General features: G+C 33.9%; 1 protein-coding gene across 1 annotated transcript in view; it reads right to left on the reverse strand.

Annotated features, from left to right (window-relative positions):
* The window catches only part of LOC126977822 (sodium channel protein 60E), a 246,528-nt gene that overhangs the window by 79,723 nt on the left and 147,199 nt on the right, over positions 1–19,606 (reverse strand). Inside the window, exon 3 of the mRNA XM_050826433.1 lies at positions 4,535–4,743. Within this exon, the coding sequence (XP_050682390.1) occupies positions 4,535–4,743 (209 nt within the window). The remainder of the gene's footprint in view (positions 1–4,534; positions 4,744–19,606) is intronic.

Raw genomic sequence — 19,606 nt, forward strand, 5'->3', positions numbered from 1 at the left:
CTTCTAACTAATTATAGTTCGGCTATTTCAACTTATTTTGATTATTGTGATTGCGAAGCCGAAACACCACGAGGTCGAGGGATCGAATCTCAGCCGTGAAATATTTTTACAGCTAAGGATGAAAGTTGATTTTTCTCACAGATAAACATTTTAATATAAAATAATTGTAATACTTCTGAAATGTTATGTTTTATATGTAACAAAAATTGTCATTTTTGTGTACGATTGCGCAATAAATGCATATCGTATTTAATTACATAAATGCTAGAAAAAGAAAGCATGACGGAAAATTAATAGAATATTAATGTTGGTGTATGCAATCTTTTAACCTTAGATAATTTTTAAGTCTTGATAGACTTTGACAGCTGTGAAAACGGAAAAACGCCGGTTGACACTGACCTCTATTTTGAGCAATGCATAGCAAGCACACTAACATAAAGCAACATACAAATCGCGAATGTAAGACGTAGCTTGTCACACTCATAAACCTGGCCTGTTATCTAGCAGCAACAGGCTCTATCCAGGTGTATAAATTATCTATGCTTTTAACATTTAACATAACATTTTAACTGCAATCTATTAACGTAACAAAACAACAGCGTAAATAACACTTGCCGGCTTACTAAAGCAACTAGTCTCGTCTCCATAATTCATTTCAGCCGCGTTAATGAACGCCAAGTATAATCACAGACTAACCGTTGCCAAACTTATCACATTCAACTTTCGCGATAAGTCTCAGGATTTAACATTTTACTTTTGTGATGACCATACTTAAATGAAACACTTTTTAAAGGATTAAAATGCGTGTAATTGTAACTGTGTTTTCAAATTAGCTGAGTCTCATTAGGAAATATCTCGAACGTCTTGAGTTAACTAAAATAATAATAAAAATCTTCTTTTTACGCAATATCTATCTTAAAAATACACGCATTTTAATCCTTTAAAAAGTGTTTTATTTAAACGTCTAAATTTCGCGTTAATAAAAAAAACACTATAACCATACTTATCACATTGCTCGTTACAATATAGGAGCCCATTATAATATTAATGTCATAATTACGCGTTGCAAATTTATGTTAACGTTTTTTAATTTATAATCTATATTCATTTATTTATTTATTGCATCAACAAAGTATACACTAATTCATGCAAAAAATATAGACACAAATACAATTTAAGTGCTACCTCAATTATAGGCGCAAATAACATTCTTATGTAAAAAGCAGGTACATTAAAAGGTAATAATTTCTATGTTTTAAAAAAAATAATTTAAAAATGTATAAGTGATAGTATGATAGAGGTCTGCACTTGTACGCGTATCACGGAAATACTACTGGATATATTTCAATTAAGTCTTCTACATTTTATTCCTTACACACTTGACCTTGTCTAAAAGGACGTTATTGCGATATTTTCATTTAATATAAAGTTATTTAAGTTTATTAATGAATTAACGATTTTTGTAAGCACTTCGTGCCTTTAAGTGTCTACGCGGTGAAGTCGCGGGTATCAGCTAGATGCAACTAATGTTCAAAAAATGAAAAACTTGCGGTACTACTGAGAAAGTAATGTTAAATTAGTTGATTATATTTTAGTAATAAGTAATACATATATACATATAGTAATATATAATATAGTAGATAATAAGTAGGATTGATAATCTCTTGATTAATTAATAAAAATTTAAGAAGTATTTAAATAAGCAAAGGCAATTTTGTAAAAATACATACTGTATTAATTACATTTTTATGAGGAAAATCCACGGGGCTATTAAAGGACTTTACAAAATTAATCGACTTCTTTATTTGTGATAAGGACACTAAGCTAGGTAAAGTTATGAAATAGTTTTATTCTCAGTGCCACATAGAAGTACAAATTTTCTTTGCCGGGTCCTTCAAGTTCATGAAAATTATGTTGTAATGTGCGATTACATACATACATAGTTACAATGGAATTCACACGTGGTGGAATTGAAACCATCAAAAATTATGGCTTCACGATGGTCAGCTGTTGTATAATAGTTTTAAGATGTGCACTGTGCATGAACCTCTCAGCTTATATGTAGTCCTGGTACATGATACTACACATGAAAGACATCACTATCACTTCTACCATATTTATGTTCTCCGGGTGTCTATGACGTCGCATGACGTCAGAAGACATTAAGGTATAGTCGCGTCATACGTAAGACAATCTCTTCATCAATTATGATCGCCTGGTACCAAATCACTGTATAATTATTCCTATAATATTTATTTGTGTCTCTATCGTCTCGCTTTTTCGTTTCATCGAGTTACAATCACAACGATTTTAAAGAAATTTCACTTTAAAAAATAATGTAAACAGAATTAAAAATGCTAAAGTTTTGAATATATCCACACAAGCAACACATAATCCGAATAGCGTTGGTCCCGTTCTAAATATTGAATATTCAATGCAACATATCATATTTGTTAATAAATTTTAAATATCCTCTGTATTATTCAATTTATTTCCATTTATGATTGCTGTGAATGTTTTCTGATAAATTTTGGAAGGGGCGATTTATATTTGTTGCTCAAATAATTATTGTGAATATTTCCTACTGTTTCTTGCTCAGTGACTTGAAAAAACACAGTTAAATGAGCAATTAGTGTTACATAACAACTTCTTTGTGTCATTTATAACATCAAATTAATTTTACCAAGATTCTTTGATGCGAGAATTCTCAGAAAACTGTTATTTTCAAACAATTTCTGAGCAAGCTCTCAGAATTACTTCAATCAAAAACATTTTGGCTAATTGGGTCCTGTTTTTTCTCCGAAACAGAACTTTTATTACTTAATTAAACTATCAATAATTGAACAAAGTTTGTATCACAGTGATTTTAACAGTTTCTTTTAAAAGCACTTTTCCACAAGTTTAATGTAATTAAATATGCCAGTATATGGACGATGCGGGACTTGAACCCACACCTCTTGTGTCCCGTCCGAGCGCTCTTACCAACTGGGCATACCGTCCAAGTGACGCATTGACCGTAAATCTTGCTACGTCTTGTTCGACTCATGTGGCAACAGTTATCTAAGCACGGCATTTCATTTTCAATCAATGCATTTATGAATTTTAAGTGGCGCACACAGGCTATCTATATTTGTACATAATTTAATGAAACATTAATACATTTACCAATGGAAAGCTCCATTGCAAAGGATGCCACGGCCGGCTAGATTATGGAAACCTGCTAATCTCCACTTAAACAGTAAAAAAACAAAGTGTTTACGGTTCATTACACCAAAAACAGCGGAGGTACAAACCAACGTACTTATAAATGAACAGAGATTGGAACTTGTGGACACTACGGTCTTCATGGGTATCACGTTAGATAAAAAGTTTCAGTGGGGTCCACATATTGCCCAACTAGCAGATAGACTCAGCTCTGCGGCATATGCCATTTACAAGATTAGAGAGTACACGAATGTTGCGACCGCTAGATTAGTTAGTGTACTTCAGTTATTTTTACAGCATCATGACGTACGATATTTTACTGTGGGGTCATGCTGCTGACATTGATATAGTGTTTGCACTACAAAAGAGAGCTATTCGTGCTATATATCAGCTTGGTTATTATAGACAGTCTCTCAAAGAAAAATTTAAAGAAATAAATATTAAAACTATTCATTGTTAGTACATTTATGAAAATTTAATATAAGTTAACGAAAATCGTCACCTTTTTGCTCTTAATAGTGATTTTCATTATTATAACACTAGAAATAAGGGAGATAAGATACATAATAGCTTTAAGGGTAAATGACACTTTTATAATAATGTCCCAGCCCCTGTCCAAAAATTATCTATAAATAAATTTAAATGTTTTATAAAAAAATGGCTCTGCCCTAAATACTTTTACTCCACAGCTGAATATCTAAGTGATCGGACAGCCTGAGACTAGAACATGATTATTTTTCACGAAAATTCACGAATTATAGATTTTGCCAATGTCATAAGACTAGATAATGGATTCTAATTCGAAGATTCTTTTTATAAACCATTACGTAACAAACAGCTGGTCATAAACAAAAAAGATCAACAAAAAAACTGACTTAAAAGAAGCTTTTCCAAAACAATAGATATAATATGCACTAAAAAGTAAAAAATAATTGCATATTTTTATAAAATCTAATTCTCGTTACAATTATTGTTATTTTTGGAATCGGTGTCCTCCCGCCGCGGCTCCACCGTCATCTCTCGCCTTGTCAAGTTGCGCGTGCGACACAAGCGCATCTCACCTACTACCTTCCTACAACTATGTATATAGTTACAAAGCTACCGTGGGTGACACCGACTCGAAAAAATAGCATTAAATGTAACTAGAATTACAACTACAATGGGACCACACGGGAAGCACTAGAATCAAATTACAAAAGAATTATCAAAATCGAAAGTTCTGAGGTAAAAAATATTAAAAAAAACAGACGAATTGAGAATCCCTCCTATTTTGAAGTCAGTAAAAATAGAGCTTTATTTTATTAATTTGTATATTCATGTGAATACTTACTCAGCCTCTTCGATTGTTTCCGACATGGCGAGGAAGACACAATTGAGCAGGATAGTAGCCATGACGAAGTAATCGAAGTACTGGTTGGTGGAGAGATAGACGCAGGCCCGACGCACAGGAGACCATGGAGACCACCAGAACAGGGACCGGGTTGCCGTGAAGCGATGGATGTAGTTCTTCCTGAACCGCTTCGATACCACGCAGAATGTCTGAAATTTGAACAACAGATGGCGTTACTTGTAACAATTGGTAGATCTCTAATATATATATCGTAGTTATTGAGTTTTCTTTGGCTTTAATTTGCGAAACTCCAATAGACTTTTCATCCAAATGAATTCTGAATGCAAACAAGCGCTTTTTTTTTAATTTTCTCTTAAACATTTAAGTATTCAGCCTTTTACTTGTTGTGATTGATATTTTTGATTGAAAATCTATCGTACCAAATCCACATTCCATTTTCGAATCATTTTTAGTTCCTAGGGATTTAAAATTTTATCCCCTTTGGGCGGAAAGCGTCAACTTTCGTGTCACCGCTTCCCGCCTCAAGTAGTCCGCCCGAAGTGTTAACAATTTAGATAATTTATACGTCTACTCGTACCCTCTTATTCATAATGGTCCGCTAACTTTAAACAGCTACTTAGGAGTGTTTTTTCTCATTCTGACTTAGGTCAATAGAAGAAAACAGAGTGAGAATTAGCAATGCTTTAAGTTAGAAGACTATTATGAATAAGGGGGGTAATCTATACGTGTAAGGCAACGCATGCTAGCCCAGTATTTTCCCATATTTGGGAATAATGTTGTCTAAAGCCTGCGGGAATTAATAATTTTATGTTATGTAGTGATAAACTGATTAGGATTAATATCGTATTCATGTTAGCATCTTTTACATTACCGCTTTTTATGTAATTGTTAGTTTTTAAAGTATTAAAATGGATAGAGTATGTTATCCTTAAGAGATAGACATATACCATCGCAGACTATTCTGTAGAGTTATGTGAGATACACAATTCTACCATACATTATTTTATATCTCAATGGGTTTAGATAGCGTTTTCGTTGAAAGCTTCAAGACGGCTTATTTTTTTCCGACACCTCCAACAAAAATCGTGAATGTATACAAAAAATAAACAAATTATAAACTCAAACCTTCCTCGAGAATCACGCTATCCATTGATGAAAACAGCACAACAATTGGTGTAGTAGTTTTTGAGTAGGGTATAGTATCTTCTATTGATTAAATAACGAATTTATCACATATCTAAATAACATACATTAAAACGCGTGTAACCTACATTGAAATAAAAAAGATCATTATTAATTTATATATTATCACGTTTCGCTGTCTTTCCAGTAAAATGATTCATTAGTCACTATCACCTACAATTAAATTTGCCAAATAATCAATGCAAAATCAGTGATAATTACAATCAGTTATGATTCATCAAAAAGTATTTATTTAAGAATTATAATAAAAACAAAGTTCTCAATTCAAAAAGTATTAATTCGTTCACTGAAGTTTATATTCGAAACAAAAGAGGTTGAATGAATCCATGTAATGGCCATTTAAAATAAAAATTACTGGAAAGCCGAGTTAAAGTTTTAGATTGACAAGATTATCTGCCTTCGAGTTTGATCTCTTTTGTTATTTTGTGTTATAGTTACTCCAAAGTATTCACTTACTGATTTTTATTTTCACAATAAACTTTAGGCGCCGGCATTCATTCATTCACTTTCTGGCCGACTTTATAAAAAGTTGAAGATTCTGAATTTGACTGTATTTTTACACGCTTTTTATTAGCTTCACCTATATGTGTGTTTGTTTGTAATCGACTCATTTGGCCAGATTTCGTTCCAACTTTGTAGATTTAACTTTGGACCGATGACAATACATCAATTTGCAAAATAATATTTTTATTAATTTATATAATTTTCATTTATCGTCGATAAGGCAGCTGTTGACGTTAATTTTAAATTTCAACCATTATCTTTAACCGATTTATCTAATATTAAGAAATTTTCGAATGCCAAAGAGAATTTTTAATTCAACGATGCAAATAATAGGTTAAAAAAAACTCGCTTTTATAAATAAACCATACAAAAAGTAGGAAAAGTTTTCAATTTTTTAGTTCGGTCTTCCATACATTTTGTTTCCGAAGCGGTAGTAGTATCTAGTAGTTATCAGAAATGACGTCAAAAAGAATTCTAAAGGAATCAATTTTGAGAAAATAAATGCCTTTATGCCTTTTTATGCCTTTCATAAAAAGCGTGTTTTTTATTTTTTTAACTACTATTTATTTGTATGTTTATGAACGGATTTGAAATTTATTTTCGTGTTATACTTGCGTCTGGTGGTTCGGTTCTTATGGTGTTTCGTCTATTGCGAAACTGCCTATGTTTTTGAAAATACTGTTTTTTTTTATTCCTAGCTTACATCTCTTTATATGAAACGGCACAAAGAGGTTCAGGTGATAGGATGTGTAAAAGCCTTTCAAAATATCAAGTGTTAAGAGATGCGTTGTCGTCCTTAAAGGTGGAGTCTGCTCCATGCGAGAAGATCTGAACATTACTTATTTATTCAGAATCCCACCAATCACACACTAATACATAAACTTCTTACAAAAAATGAAAAAATATATCTAAATGTGTATATAGATTTTCAATAGCCGAACAGTGCTTAAAGCCGGTACCAACTACTGGATCAAGCTGCATAACCCTCGGGTGATTTCTGCTGAACGCCAATACATCCCACGGCTTTTGTGAGAAACTATCGAAATGAGAAAACTTCCTAAGAATTTTAATAGGGATGATGGTTTTAGACTAGCGCAAACATGGAATCCCGTGGTCTCACTCTGCAGTTCAAATGAAACAAAAAGACTCGAAAGTTTGGACGTCGTCAGTAGTGTGTGTCGTGATTTAGGGAGCTAAAACGAATTAGGCGCCACGTGGACAGATTGATGTACTATTAGTGTCAATGTGTCAAGAGTTACTCGCCGTCTCCGCAGTTCCGCCGCGACCACGATTCAAGCAATTGGATTGAAATATCGGCACCAAATTGATACAATGTATATCGTGAGTACCCGTCATAATTTTTCAATAAGTGTATAGATTATTTACTGGGTTACACATCATTCATTAGCTGTTACAGTAAATAATGTAACTAATGTAAGATTAAATCAAAATATTTTAAATTGAAATCAAATATAATACAAAATAGCAATATTTATTTATAGGAAATACTGCAGCCAGTAATTGAGCCCACAAATTCAGCCACTTTGCGAGGCAAAAAGATTGTCGAAAACCACGCGGTTATAGAAAGCCAAATATGTTTATGATGTGGGTGGAACTTCATTCACAATTTGACATAGGTAATATCCGGTGGTGAAATTCGGCTGCTGGAATCAACCTGAACAATTCCCCGAAAACTCCCCGTAATATAGTCAGTAGAAGATGCAGAGAGATTATATCTTTAGGTAATTTCAAAGAATCAACTCGATCGTCGATGATTCGAGCCGCACTTAGTTTAATCAATGCGTGTATCGCATTTTTTTACAATAAGGGGTGAGACGAGTAGGATGTTCAGCTGTTGGTGATTGATACGCCCTGGCCATTAATTATTATATAATCTATACCATTAAAATAATTTATACCTTTTTACTTTATTAAGTTTCTCTTTTTTGTGATTATTTAGTTTTAATATAAGCTCTTTACGCCTGAAACACAGGTTTAACTAGTTCAGGTACAGTGTTAACTAGCTTTTTACTAAAGCTTGTATTATTATTATTATTCTTATTTTCTATTTTAATAATCTCTTAATAAATAAATTGAATTGAAAATTGAATTGAGTTACAATGCAGTGCAGCTCAGGATTAAAAAAAAATCTGAGCGTTAATACAGCGCACGTCACATTGAGACATAAGGTGTCAAGTCATATTGAGACATAAAGTGTCAAGTCACATTGAGACATAAGGTGTCAAGTCACATTTAGACATAAGGTGTCAAGTCACATTGAGACATAAGGTGTCAAGTCACATTGAGACATAAGGTGTCAAGTCACATTGAGACATAAGGTGTCAAGTCACATTGAGACATAAGGTGTCAAGTCACATTGAGACATAAGGTGTCAAGTCACATTGAGACATAAGGTGTCAAGTCACATTGAGACATAAAATGTCAAGTCTCATTTGCACAGTAATTTCACTAGCTACAGCGCCCTTCAGACCGAAACACAGTAGTAATAATAATCATTTATTGAAGTCTTATAAGATATAGTACAGAATGTTTTGTGCCCTACCATCTGCGGTAGGATGCCATGAGTTGCAGAGTTTAGGCCCTTCCGAAAGCTTATACATTATAATTCATAATAAGCAAACTTACTTAAAGATGTATGTGTGTGTGTGTGTGTGTGTGTGTGTGTGTTTCTTTTATTAAGTCTAAATGTACTATGTTAGTATGTCAAACTGTGCACAAGATTAAATAAGTGTTAGTTACTGTTTTCCTCGAGATCTACGCGCTATGTCTAAACTCTTTCTGTTTGATTCATGGAATGCTTTATGGCAAACCACAAAACAAACTAAAAGTAAATTCTATGGTTCTATCCAACCCTTTATCCCCTCCTAGCCCTGGTTCTTTCCTCAAAAAAAAAAAAAACAAAATAAACTTTTCACTTCTGTCATCATACGTTTTCGCTTGGGATTTTTCTGTTCCCCAGTATTTTTGGCCAAGATCCGGGTAAGGGACCATTCTATATGTAAATGTGGCCTTGAGGAAGGTACTCTTGAACATATTTTTTTCTATCGCCCTAACTTGTCAATTCCTTTATATGACCTTCTACCGAAGGATATCCCTCGCCCCATCAACAGATGATAACCCTTTCATTCTTACTTTATCCCTTTTATTCTTACTTTATGCCATCCCCTTTCATAACGATTCTTTACAAATTTATTTCCCGCAATAATATTAAATTGTAATCTCTATCCTTCATACTTTCTACGCTTCTATTAGGCAAATATTCCCACTTAAATTCACACATTTCTCCCTTAAACTTATATTAGATACTAACAAGGTAGTTAATATTATGGGTGTTTATTACTAACCTTACTAACTCTTGTTGCCTATTCTACAGTTCACAAAAAAACCACAGCTATATCAACCGATCATTTCCTTTTAAATCAGCTCTTTATATACTTCAATCAGCTAAATAAAAATAAAAAATCTCTCTACCTTGACGTTGGCCAAATCGTCGACATTCAGTCGACGGGGCCAGTTGATATAAAAAAAAGTGTTAGTAACTAATGCTTACACACATGAAGAGATACATACAGAAATATGCGTTGTGGTACCCATAATCTAGCCGGCATCCTGTGCAAAGGCGCCCGCTGGCAAATTCAATATAAATAAAAATTAAAACATAAACATGTGCAGCACGTATTACAAATTGACAGCGTCGTATTAAACTATTAACGTTCCCATTGGCACACCACAGGTGACGCACATTATCCTAAATACGTTAACTAAACTTCGAAGTTTCGTGTACAGCGGTTGTTACATAAACAAACTTGTGAACTACCTGAATTGAGCTTAGTACCAACTCCTCGTTTGGCAAATATTGAACTTAAAGTTAATTTTATAGCAACTAATTTAGGTTTTGAAGCTATAATTCTTTTAGCAAATGTGCTAAAAGAATTACTTAAAGTACTTAATGAAGTAATAATTTTTCGATGCGCGTGCGAAGTTACATTTTTTAAATAAATAGTAGCTACTTTATACGCGTGCTGATAAGATCAAACTCAACATTCAGTTGCGTTGGGTTCATAACACATTTATAAATCAGTTGTTATTGTCTTAAAATTTTCGTACAAATCAAATTTGTATACGTAACCTATTTATTCATAGCAATTCAATATTAAAATTGGTGAAGAATGACAAACGAATAACAGTTAAATCACAGTCGACATAGAAACTGCATCAATTCTACTTATACCTGCTGAAAAGAAAAGTGCTCCCCACATTTCATTCAAATCACATTTGCTTTACAAAGCCTTGCTGCCTAAGCGGAATCGTTGAGATAATGACTGGTCCCAATACGTGTAACGAAGAAGAATTTGAATGTCACAGTCAGTCACTTAAAAATGTTGGGAATTTTACATTAAACTAATAATAGTCAATTTCCTAATATGCAAATATTGGGGTTGAGCAGGTTATCAATTGTAAAGTAGATCCTGTAGATGAAGCCACAACCTGAGAGTTGAGCAAAGCACACAAGATTTTATGACGATACGAAACTCAAACAGTTGGAAGAGCACTCGCACGGAACGCGAGAGGTCATGGGTTCGAGTCCCGCATCGTTTATAAAATTTTGTTTTCGAATTTTATTTGTGTAATTTGAAATAGGTAAAATCCTGAGTGATAAATACCTATATCTTTTTCTTACTACCGATGTAGTAACCTGACTTAAAGTGCCATGTAAACTGTTTAATGTATGTTTGTAGGCACTTTGCTAGAAACTGTTATAACCATAATGTTAACACCAGGAACAGACATAAACTTATAATGCCTACTACTCGGCTAAGTCGAGTTAGTAGGTCTTTTGTGGGGCGATGTGTATGCTTTTACAACAAGATCCCAGAAAATGATCAAAACAAAAGTATAACGTTATTTAAAAGACTATATATAACTATAACATAAATGACTTTCTTAATGTAATATTGTAATATTACTTTGTAAACATTCGTTAAAAGCCCGCTGAGTTTGTTGCGCCCGTTCTTCTCAGGTCTGAGGCATTCATTTTGGAATGGGTTGTAATTTTTGACTTTCAATAAGCGATGTCACATCCTATTTTGAATAAAAATATTTGAATTTGAATTTGAAAAGCTTGTGATTAAAATTTCGTAAGTAATTAGTTCCGTAAATATCCCTTTGTTGGTTTTTCGATAGGCTACAAAAAAATCAAACACACGATACTATTGTATTTTTTGTACGATTGTTACCTAATATCTCCGCCGTGTATTTTAGACAGACTTAAATTTATTATTTAATTGTATCTGATTATGGGTTTTTTTTTTATTTTTTAATAAGATAGCAAACATTTTTAAACAGAAAGTTTATTTTGATGAAGTACAGCTGATAAAAAAGTGTACCATGGCTCCGGAAACGGTATTTTTTAACGATAAGAATAAAAGTATTTCAGATGTAAGACAAGATCATAGGTAAAATACTAACGAAGTTAAAGAAATGAATATCGTAAATATAAAAAGAGCAAATTAAACAGAAACTTTCATTCGTTATGCAATTGTTAATCCTTAAGATGATAGGCCATTTCCAGAATTAAATCTCATTGAAACGACAAATGCGACAAGATAGATGAAAGTTCTCGTTGCCGATCACCCACAAGATGGGCAGATCTTATTAAATGAAGAAGCTTGGCAGAAGCCAAAACTTATGAATCAGATTCAACAGCAACCACTCTGCCAGGAAATACGACCTAGAAACCACCGCTATTTGGAATAAAATAACAATAAGCATCTAGATAAAACCGATATTGCTTTTTGTTTAATTATGTGTTATTCAATACAGATTTTTAATGAAAAAAGTGCCGTGCAAGACACCAGATGGAAAGTAATACGCCATACCCATCATAATGTGGTGGCACTCGGGATTGGAGTGTCGCATCGCAATTGTTCGTCAGTATTTATACTAATGAATGGAGAGCCGTTTTTTTGTTCGGTTATATTGCGAAAACTACGAAACCAATCGGAATAATACTTATGCCATAAGATGCAGCGTTTTTCATAGAAGGTTTTAGTGTATGTATTAGTAAAAGCTTATCCGAAATCTATATTTTTTTTACTTAGAAATACTAATATTATATTCGCAATACAAATAATTTAGTCAATGACATATCAGGGTGTCAGGTTATTCAAGTATTTAACTAGCTACGGCGCCCAAACCAAATCACAATAATGCTTGCACATTATTGCTTCACTGCACAAAAAGTTGCCGCTGTGGTACCAACCTTGCTGCCAACCTGTGCAAAGAAGCCTCTCCTAATGGCTTATATAATTTTAAAAACTCAAATTCAGCTTTATATACGACAACGATCGTTTTTTGTTTGGTTTATTTATTTACATCGAGGGAAAAGCGTTGTACAAGGCCATTCGGAAAGTTTTAAGAAAAAAAGTTTTTACGTATGAAGCCCCAGCTGATTGTAATTATTTGGAAATATGTGATTAACGTTCAAAATTTCAAATATCGTTCCATGTTTTCTTGAGAGCTCAATCGAATTATTGTGTCTCATTGAAAAATGGATCTGCGTCGGGAACATTTTCGTGCGATGATTTCAAATATAGTCTTAAACCAGACGAGTCTATTATCGAATGGCATATATTATGGATGTATGCCCTTTTCAAGCAACCATCTACCGTTGTTACAATGAATTTAATCGCTGTCGTCTATCGTTTGGGGATGCAGAAAGAAATGGTCGTCCTTCAACAGCTGTTACCGAGGAAAACATGCTTGCAGAGAAATTTTTATAAAGAAAACAAACGAATTACATAAAGAACTAGAGAAAAAAATCAGCATATATTGCAGATTGGTTCTGGAGGCATTCTCGACTCACGTTCTACATGAACACCTTCGCGTGAGAAGGATAGTTTCATGCAAAAAATATTAAACGCTTTGAAAAGATTTACTAAAATTATTTTATACATATAAGGTGGTTTTTTACTCTCTCAAAACTTTCTGAGTGCCCCACGTATATTACGTAATTTAACCAACTATCATACACTTGGAATCTATTGTTATAACTTTCCTCTATGATATCGACAAACGAGGCATATAAGGGGATCCAAGCCTACAGCGTCTATGAGGGACGTTAAATGACTCTGTCTTTATATTGTTTATGAAAAATTATAAAAAAGGGATAAGTTTTTTTGTTTGTCCCTATTTTTTATAACTAACCGTTTACTCTGCATTCTTGAGTATGGTATATCAGCTCGAGGGTAGTCATTTGATAAATAATTTTTCTAAAAGTGAAAAATAAGGGATAAAATTACATAAATTATAATATGTTTTGCCTGCTGTGAATGGATTTTAATTTGACCTGCCTCTGGAACGAGAAAAATGCGTGTAACAAACTATACCGCTTTTTTATAGTGGTAATAAGTTCTCGTTAGAATTCATACCACTCAATTTTCAAAATGCCTTTTTTTGTTGAACCCGCAAGTAGTTGTTCCACGCAGATATTCGAATCATCATCTTCCCCAAAGATCTCCATGACAATCGGTCCTGCGCTGCCCTTAACCTTCGTATTCCGGTGATCTTGACCAGACCTCGTCGGTTCATCTTGTGGGGGGCTTTCCAACACTGCGTCTTCCAATACGTGGTCGTCATTCGAGGACTTTACTGCCCCAACGGCCATCTGTCCGTCGAACAATGTACCCTGCCCACTGCCACTTCAGTTTCGCAACCATTTGGATTATGTCGGTAACTTTGGTTCTCCTACGGATCTCCTCATTTCTGATTCGATCTCGCAGGGAAACTCCGAGCATAGCCCTCTCCATTGGCCTCTGAGCGACTATGAGCTTTCTCATAAGGTCTAGTTAGTGACCACGTCTGCGTACTATAAGTCATCACTAGCAACACACACTGGTTGAAAACCTTCGTCTTCAGACACTGTGGTATTAACTAACTAACTGAATTGTTTGTCCAAGGTAGATATGACATTCGCACATATATACAGCATAATATAAAAGCTTGAGTAAAAATATCTTAATGCAAATAATTATTATAACTACGAGGTAAATAATAGAAAAAACAACGCATGCTAAAAATATAAGAAACACAATAACGGTTAATCCGAGCTTCTTTGCCTTTGTTCCGAACAATGTAACTAACCATAGTTACATAGCCACATTAAACGCGGTAAGTATAACTAAAGCGCTGTTTTAAATGTAATATTATATGGCGATAATTTTTCACCACGAGATTCTTATTTTTTTCATATTGCCAACACTTTGCATACCATTGCTGCACAAGTCCCTCTATATCCAGAGCAATGTAAACGTACGTAGCAATGTAATGTTCCTATAGACGACAGTCGTCTAGCAATGCAATTAACATTTATACTACGCTCTTATTTAGATTTATTTGGAGCAAATGAATAATTATTATTCGCCAATCTACAAACCGAGCCCTAAAATAAGAGCACCTACAGGTTAATATTAGAAATTCATATCTTGTCAAATAATATCCTCAAACCTTAGCCGCAAAGGTTTTATCTATGTCGTATATCCAAATTCAAGTCAAGAAAGTAACTATTTATTTATTTATTCAAAAACCTATAAAAGTGAACACAATTTACTATGTAATTTATAAACCAAAGAACTAGACTAAAACTTAAGGCTGGTTGGTGATTACAACTGGCAGTCCACATTTACCGAAACTTGTGTTAGGGCTGTCCAAACATCTTCGGCCAAATTGTAAGAAAAATATTATTAAAGTTTTGAATAACTATAATGTTAAACTATAAAAATTTGCTTTGAGGAACTAAGATAGTTCCAATTAGTTTTCAATATTTTAGTAGCTAGTGCAAATGAATTAATTCCATTAGCAATAGTCGTCTGGAGATATGTTATTTCCAATCTGTGCATAAAAAAGGAGAACATGTCCGATGTTTTAGATAAAGGGTATAAGGCATAAAAGGCATTTATTTTCTCAAAATTGATTCCTTTAGAATTCTTTTTGATGTAATTTCTAATATACTACTGCCTGGCTACTATAAGGGCCTGGAGGACAGGTTTCATGAAGCTTATGTCGAGTTACGTTATAGTTCAGATGCTTTTATTATCAGTCACGATGGAGATCATATATTATATGAAGCGTGTGTAACTCTACGATTTAGGTACGAAAACATATCTTGGTGCGCACGGAAACCTCGAGGTAGTAAAACGGTTGGTTGTCAATCGCGCACCACCACCGCTTTTATAAATAATAATAGATTTATTCATCCATTCAAAACCTTTTCGGATACTGTTTAATTACATAGAAATTATATTATTATAGAAAAGTAAGCAAACATTTTACTTTTAATTAAATGTAAATTTATAATAAGCTCATTAAGGTGAATTAAATATTGTAACATTAGCACCAATAGGTACTTTAGTGATGTGTAAGCTAATTAGGTAGCTACTTGTGTCTTAAAACATTAAACTATGTAATTAGAGATTACAAATTAAAATCCACAAAATATATTTTAAAAAGTAAAAGTTCTCAAAGATGGAGAAGCATAAAAAGTTTAAGATAAACAAGACAAAAGTACATATTACACCTAGAAACATAATGAGACAATGTAAATAAGTAATTCTTTCTTCTGTCATAGTGCGAGTTCCAAGGTTGTTTTGGCCTTGTCGAATTCTTTCACGACCTTACAGCCACAAGTAAATATCTAAGTAGCGTGAAAATGCCGCCTGATGTCTCGTAAGTACGAGTAGATAGTAGTGTGCGTAAACTGATTTATAAATGTGTTACGAACCCAACGCAACTCAGAGCTGGGTTTGATGTTATTAGCACGCGTATAAAATCGCTTATTATTAGTAGCTAATTAATGAATTAATTAATATACAAGAAAATATTTGCCGTATCGGAATCATATCGATTTATAAATCATAATTAAAAAATAAATTATAATTAAAATGTTGTAAATGATGATGTTTAGTGTTGATTCCACTACTCTACCAGTCTACTCACCGTTCCAGCATTTTGCGTGTCAACAGCTCCTGGGGATGCCTCGTGTAGAGGTGAAATGCGTATTGAAGTGATTTTGTTAAACTTAGCTGCTGTCCCACTTAAGAGCGTCATTTTAAATAGCAATGGATTTTTTGAATTTTTTTCGATAGTTATAATTTTTTTCATGATATCCATTATCCAATATTTGAAAGATATAAATTTGTTAGCAACTTTCAAGTAATAAGATTGGGGCTAAATATATTAATATGGGTCCTTGGGGTTCATTGGCACAAAAACTCGTAAAAGAGCTATCCGGGCGTCGAACCGATTTAACAGGTGACACAAGATCTGGTACGTACCTCTGTCAAAGGATAAGTTTGGCTATACAAAGAGGTAACGTTGCCAGCTTCATGGGCACCTTACCTGCCGATAACGATCTTAATGATATTTTCTATTTGTAATTAATTAATTTTGTTAGATTATTTAAATTTTATTTTATTATTATTTATATAAATAGCGTTATTAATTATTAAGTCATATGTAAATAAAATGAAATATTTTATAGATAATAATGTAATAATTTTTAATAATAAATATAGAAATAGTAATAAAATAAACTGATATTATGACAGTACATTTACCAGAATTTAAACAAAATTGTTATGTTCATAATGTCAATACTCGAAACAAACATAGAGACGCAATTCCATTTACTAGGCTCCGTAAAATTGCAAATTTTTTTAAAGTAGATTGCTTTATATTTTATAATAAACTCCCAAATGATATTAAAATATTACCAAGTAAAAAAATTACATGTATTGTAAAAAATAAATTAGCACTTAAGGCCTATTATAATGTGAAAGATTATTTGCATGATAAAGATAGTTGGGATTAATGTTTCTAAATTTATTATGAATATTTTTATACTAATTTGAATGCTATTGTGACTTTTGTGCTTCATCCTGACTTGCACTAAATAACTTATAAAGTTTTACAGTGAATAAAGATTCCAGCATTCCGGAATGCTGAAATGGTTTGGACGCGTGGAGCGAATGAGTTTTTTTTTTAATGAAAATAAGGGACGAGACGAGCCGGACGTTCAGCTGATGGTAATTGATACGCCCTGCCCATTACAATGCGGTGCCGCTCAAGATTCTTGAAAGACCCAACAATTCTGAGCGGCACTACAAATGCGCTCGTCACCTTGAGACATAAGTTGTTAAGTCTCATTTGCCCAGTAATTTCACTAGCTACGGCGCCCTTCAGACCGAAACACAGTAATAATAATAATCATTTATTGAAGTCTTATAATATATGGTACAGAATGTTTTGTGCCCTACCATCTGCGGTAGGATACCCTGAGTTGCAGAGTTTAGGCCCTTCCGAAAGCTTATACATTATTATTCATAATAAGCAAACAAGCCCTCCAGACCGAAACAAAGTAATGCTTACACATTACTACTGCAGAAATAGGCGCCGTTGTGGTACCCATAATCTAGCCGGCATCCTGTGCAAAGGAGCCTCCCACTGGTGTGAGTGAAGAAAGAACGACGCATCAAATATATAAGGCAAGTGTGTGTGGGCAGGTCAGCCGCGGGAGACCTCGTAGAACATTCTTCGACCAAATTGGGGACGTTTTGAGAAAAGGAAAGGTCCGAAGCACCCGCAAATGGCTAGCATATATGAAAAGAGTAATGAATGTAGAGGAAGCGCGTGAGGTTTGTAAGGAATAGAAGCAAGTGGCATTCTATTGTCTCTGCCTACCCCAACTGGAATGAAAAAGATTTTTTTTTAAATTTGAATTTGACAAGAAAATTCTGAATAAGACATTGAATCCATTAACGAACTGGCTACAATAAATGTTTTAATAGCGAGGTAACGCGATGTTGAACATGGAAAGCAATGCGTGCCGGGCTCTCGTTTGTCACTTTTATTACAAGTTATTATACCGAAATATAATCTGAACCTCAGTAGTAGCGAATTATCATAATAATGGTCAACTGAAAACAGGGGACAAGAATAACTTGGTATGTTAAGAAATGCTCTAATGATGTGTTGTGACGTAGACGAAATATTTACCAACACAATTCAATTTAAAAGGCATAAAGGCTTTAGAGTATACTAGTGGACCCGACAGACGTTGTCCTGTACACACGTCTTAAATTTGAAAAATCGGTCCAACCGTTTGGAGGAGATCACTAACATACACATGAGCAGGAGAATTATATTATATGGACGGAATTGACACTCTAAACCAATCTCAAATTCACAGGAACACACAAAAAATCATCAAAATCGGTCCAGCCGTTTAGGAGGTAGTTCAATTGTGAATCTAAACCATTCTCGATCCACCTGAAGACACACACCAATCTCAAATTCACTGTAACACACAAAAAAATCATCAAAATCGGTCCAGCCGTTTAGGAGTCTGTTCAATTGTGAATCTACACCATTCTCGAATCCACCTGAAGACACACAGAAAGTTTCATTAAAATCAGATCAACCGTTTAGGAGGAGTTACAACAGACGCACAAAAGAAATATATATATATATATTAAGATTACGCACCTAAGGAGAAAAGTAGTTCATTCTCACCCGCGGCATATTGACAATCGCGGGTGGCAATGTCCTACTTATCTCACGTGGTGCGTATACGATTTTTTTTCCCGCCTAGATGAAAAGCACGGCTTTAGTAAGGACTACGTACCAAGGGTGACAAAAGTCGTCTTGCCGGGACAGAGTCGGCCATTTATATCCCCCGTAACAGGGACTAAACCCGTGCGACCTTTTTGATGTCATTTCTAATAGTTCTAACGCTTCTCTAATAGTGCTCTGCGAGAGAAGAAGCGGTGCCAGAAACCCTCCCAGCAATCTTTCTTGCGCTTTTTAAAATGAAATATACAGTATTGTACTGTCATTGCTATTGCTATAAAATAATCATAATCTAGTCCCAGGCCGTCCGATCACTTAGATATTCAGCTGAGTAGTAGGATTTACGACAGAGCCATTTTTTAATAAAACATTTAACTATTATGTATCTTAGGAAGCCTACTAGAATTAGATACATACCATCCCTTATATCTTGTGTTATAATTATAATGTTTTTCTCTAAATAAGATACATATCTTAAAAAATACTCTATCAGACAATATCACGTAACAAATAGGATGAAAATTTTATTCTCAATATTTGAATGTATTCTATTCTATCCGCTGTGCCCTAACTAGATACCGCGGGTGTAGTTGCAAAGTGCGGCAACTAATACTACGCCCAAGTGTGCGTGTACTCGAGCCAGTCTCGAACAATGTGTGACGTTGACGTGCCACATGTTCTGTTAAACTTTGTTTATAA

This window comes from Leptidea sinapis, chromosome 46, assembly GCF_905404315.1.
Source record: "Leptidea sinapis chromosome 46, ilLepSina1.1, whole genome shotgun sequence".
Classification (NCBI taxonomy): Eukaryota; Metazoa; Arthropoda; class Insecta; order Lepidoptera; family Pieridae; genus Leptidea; species Leptidea sinapis.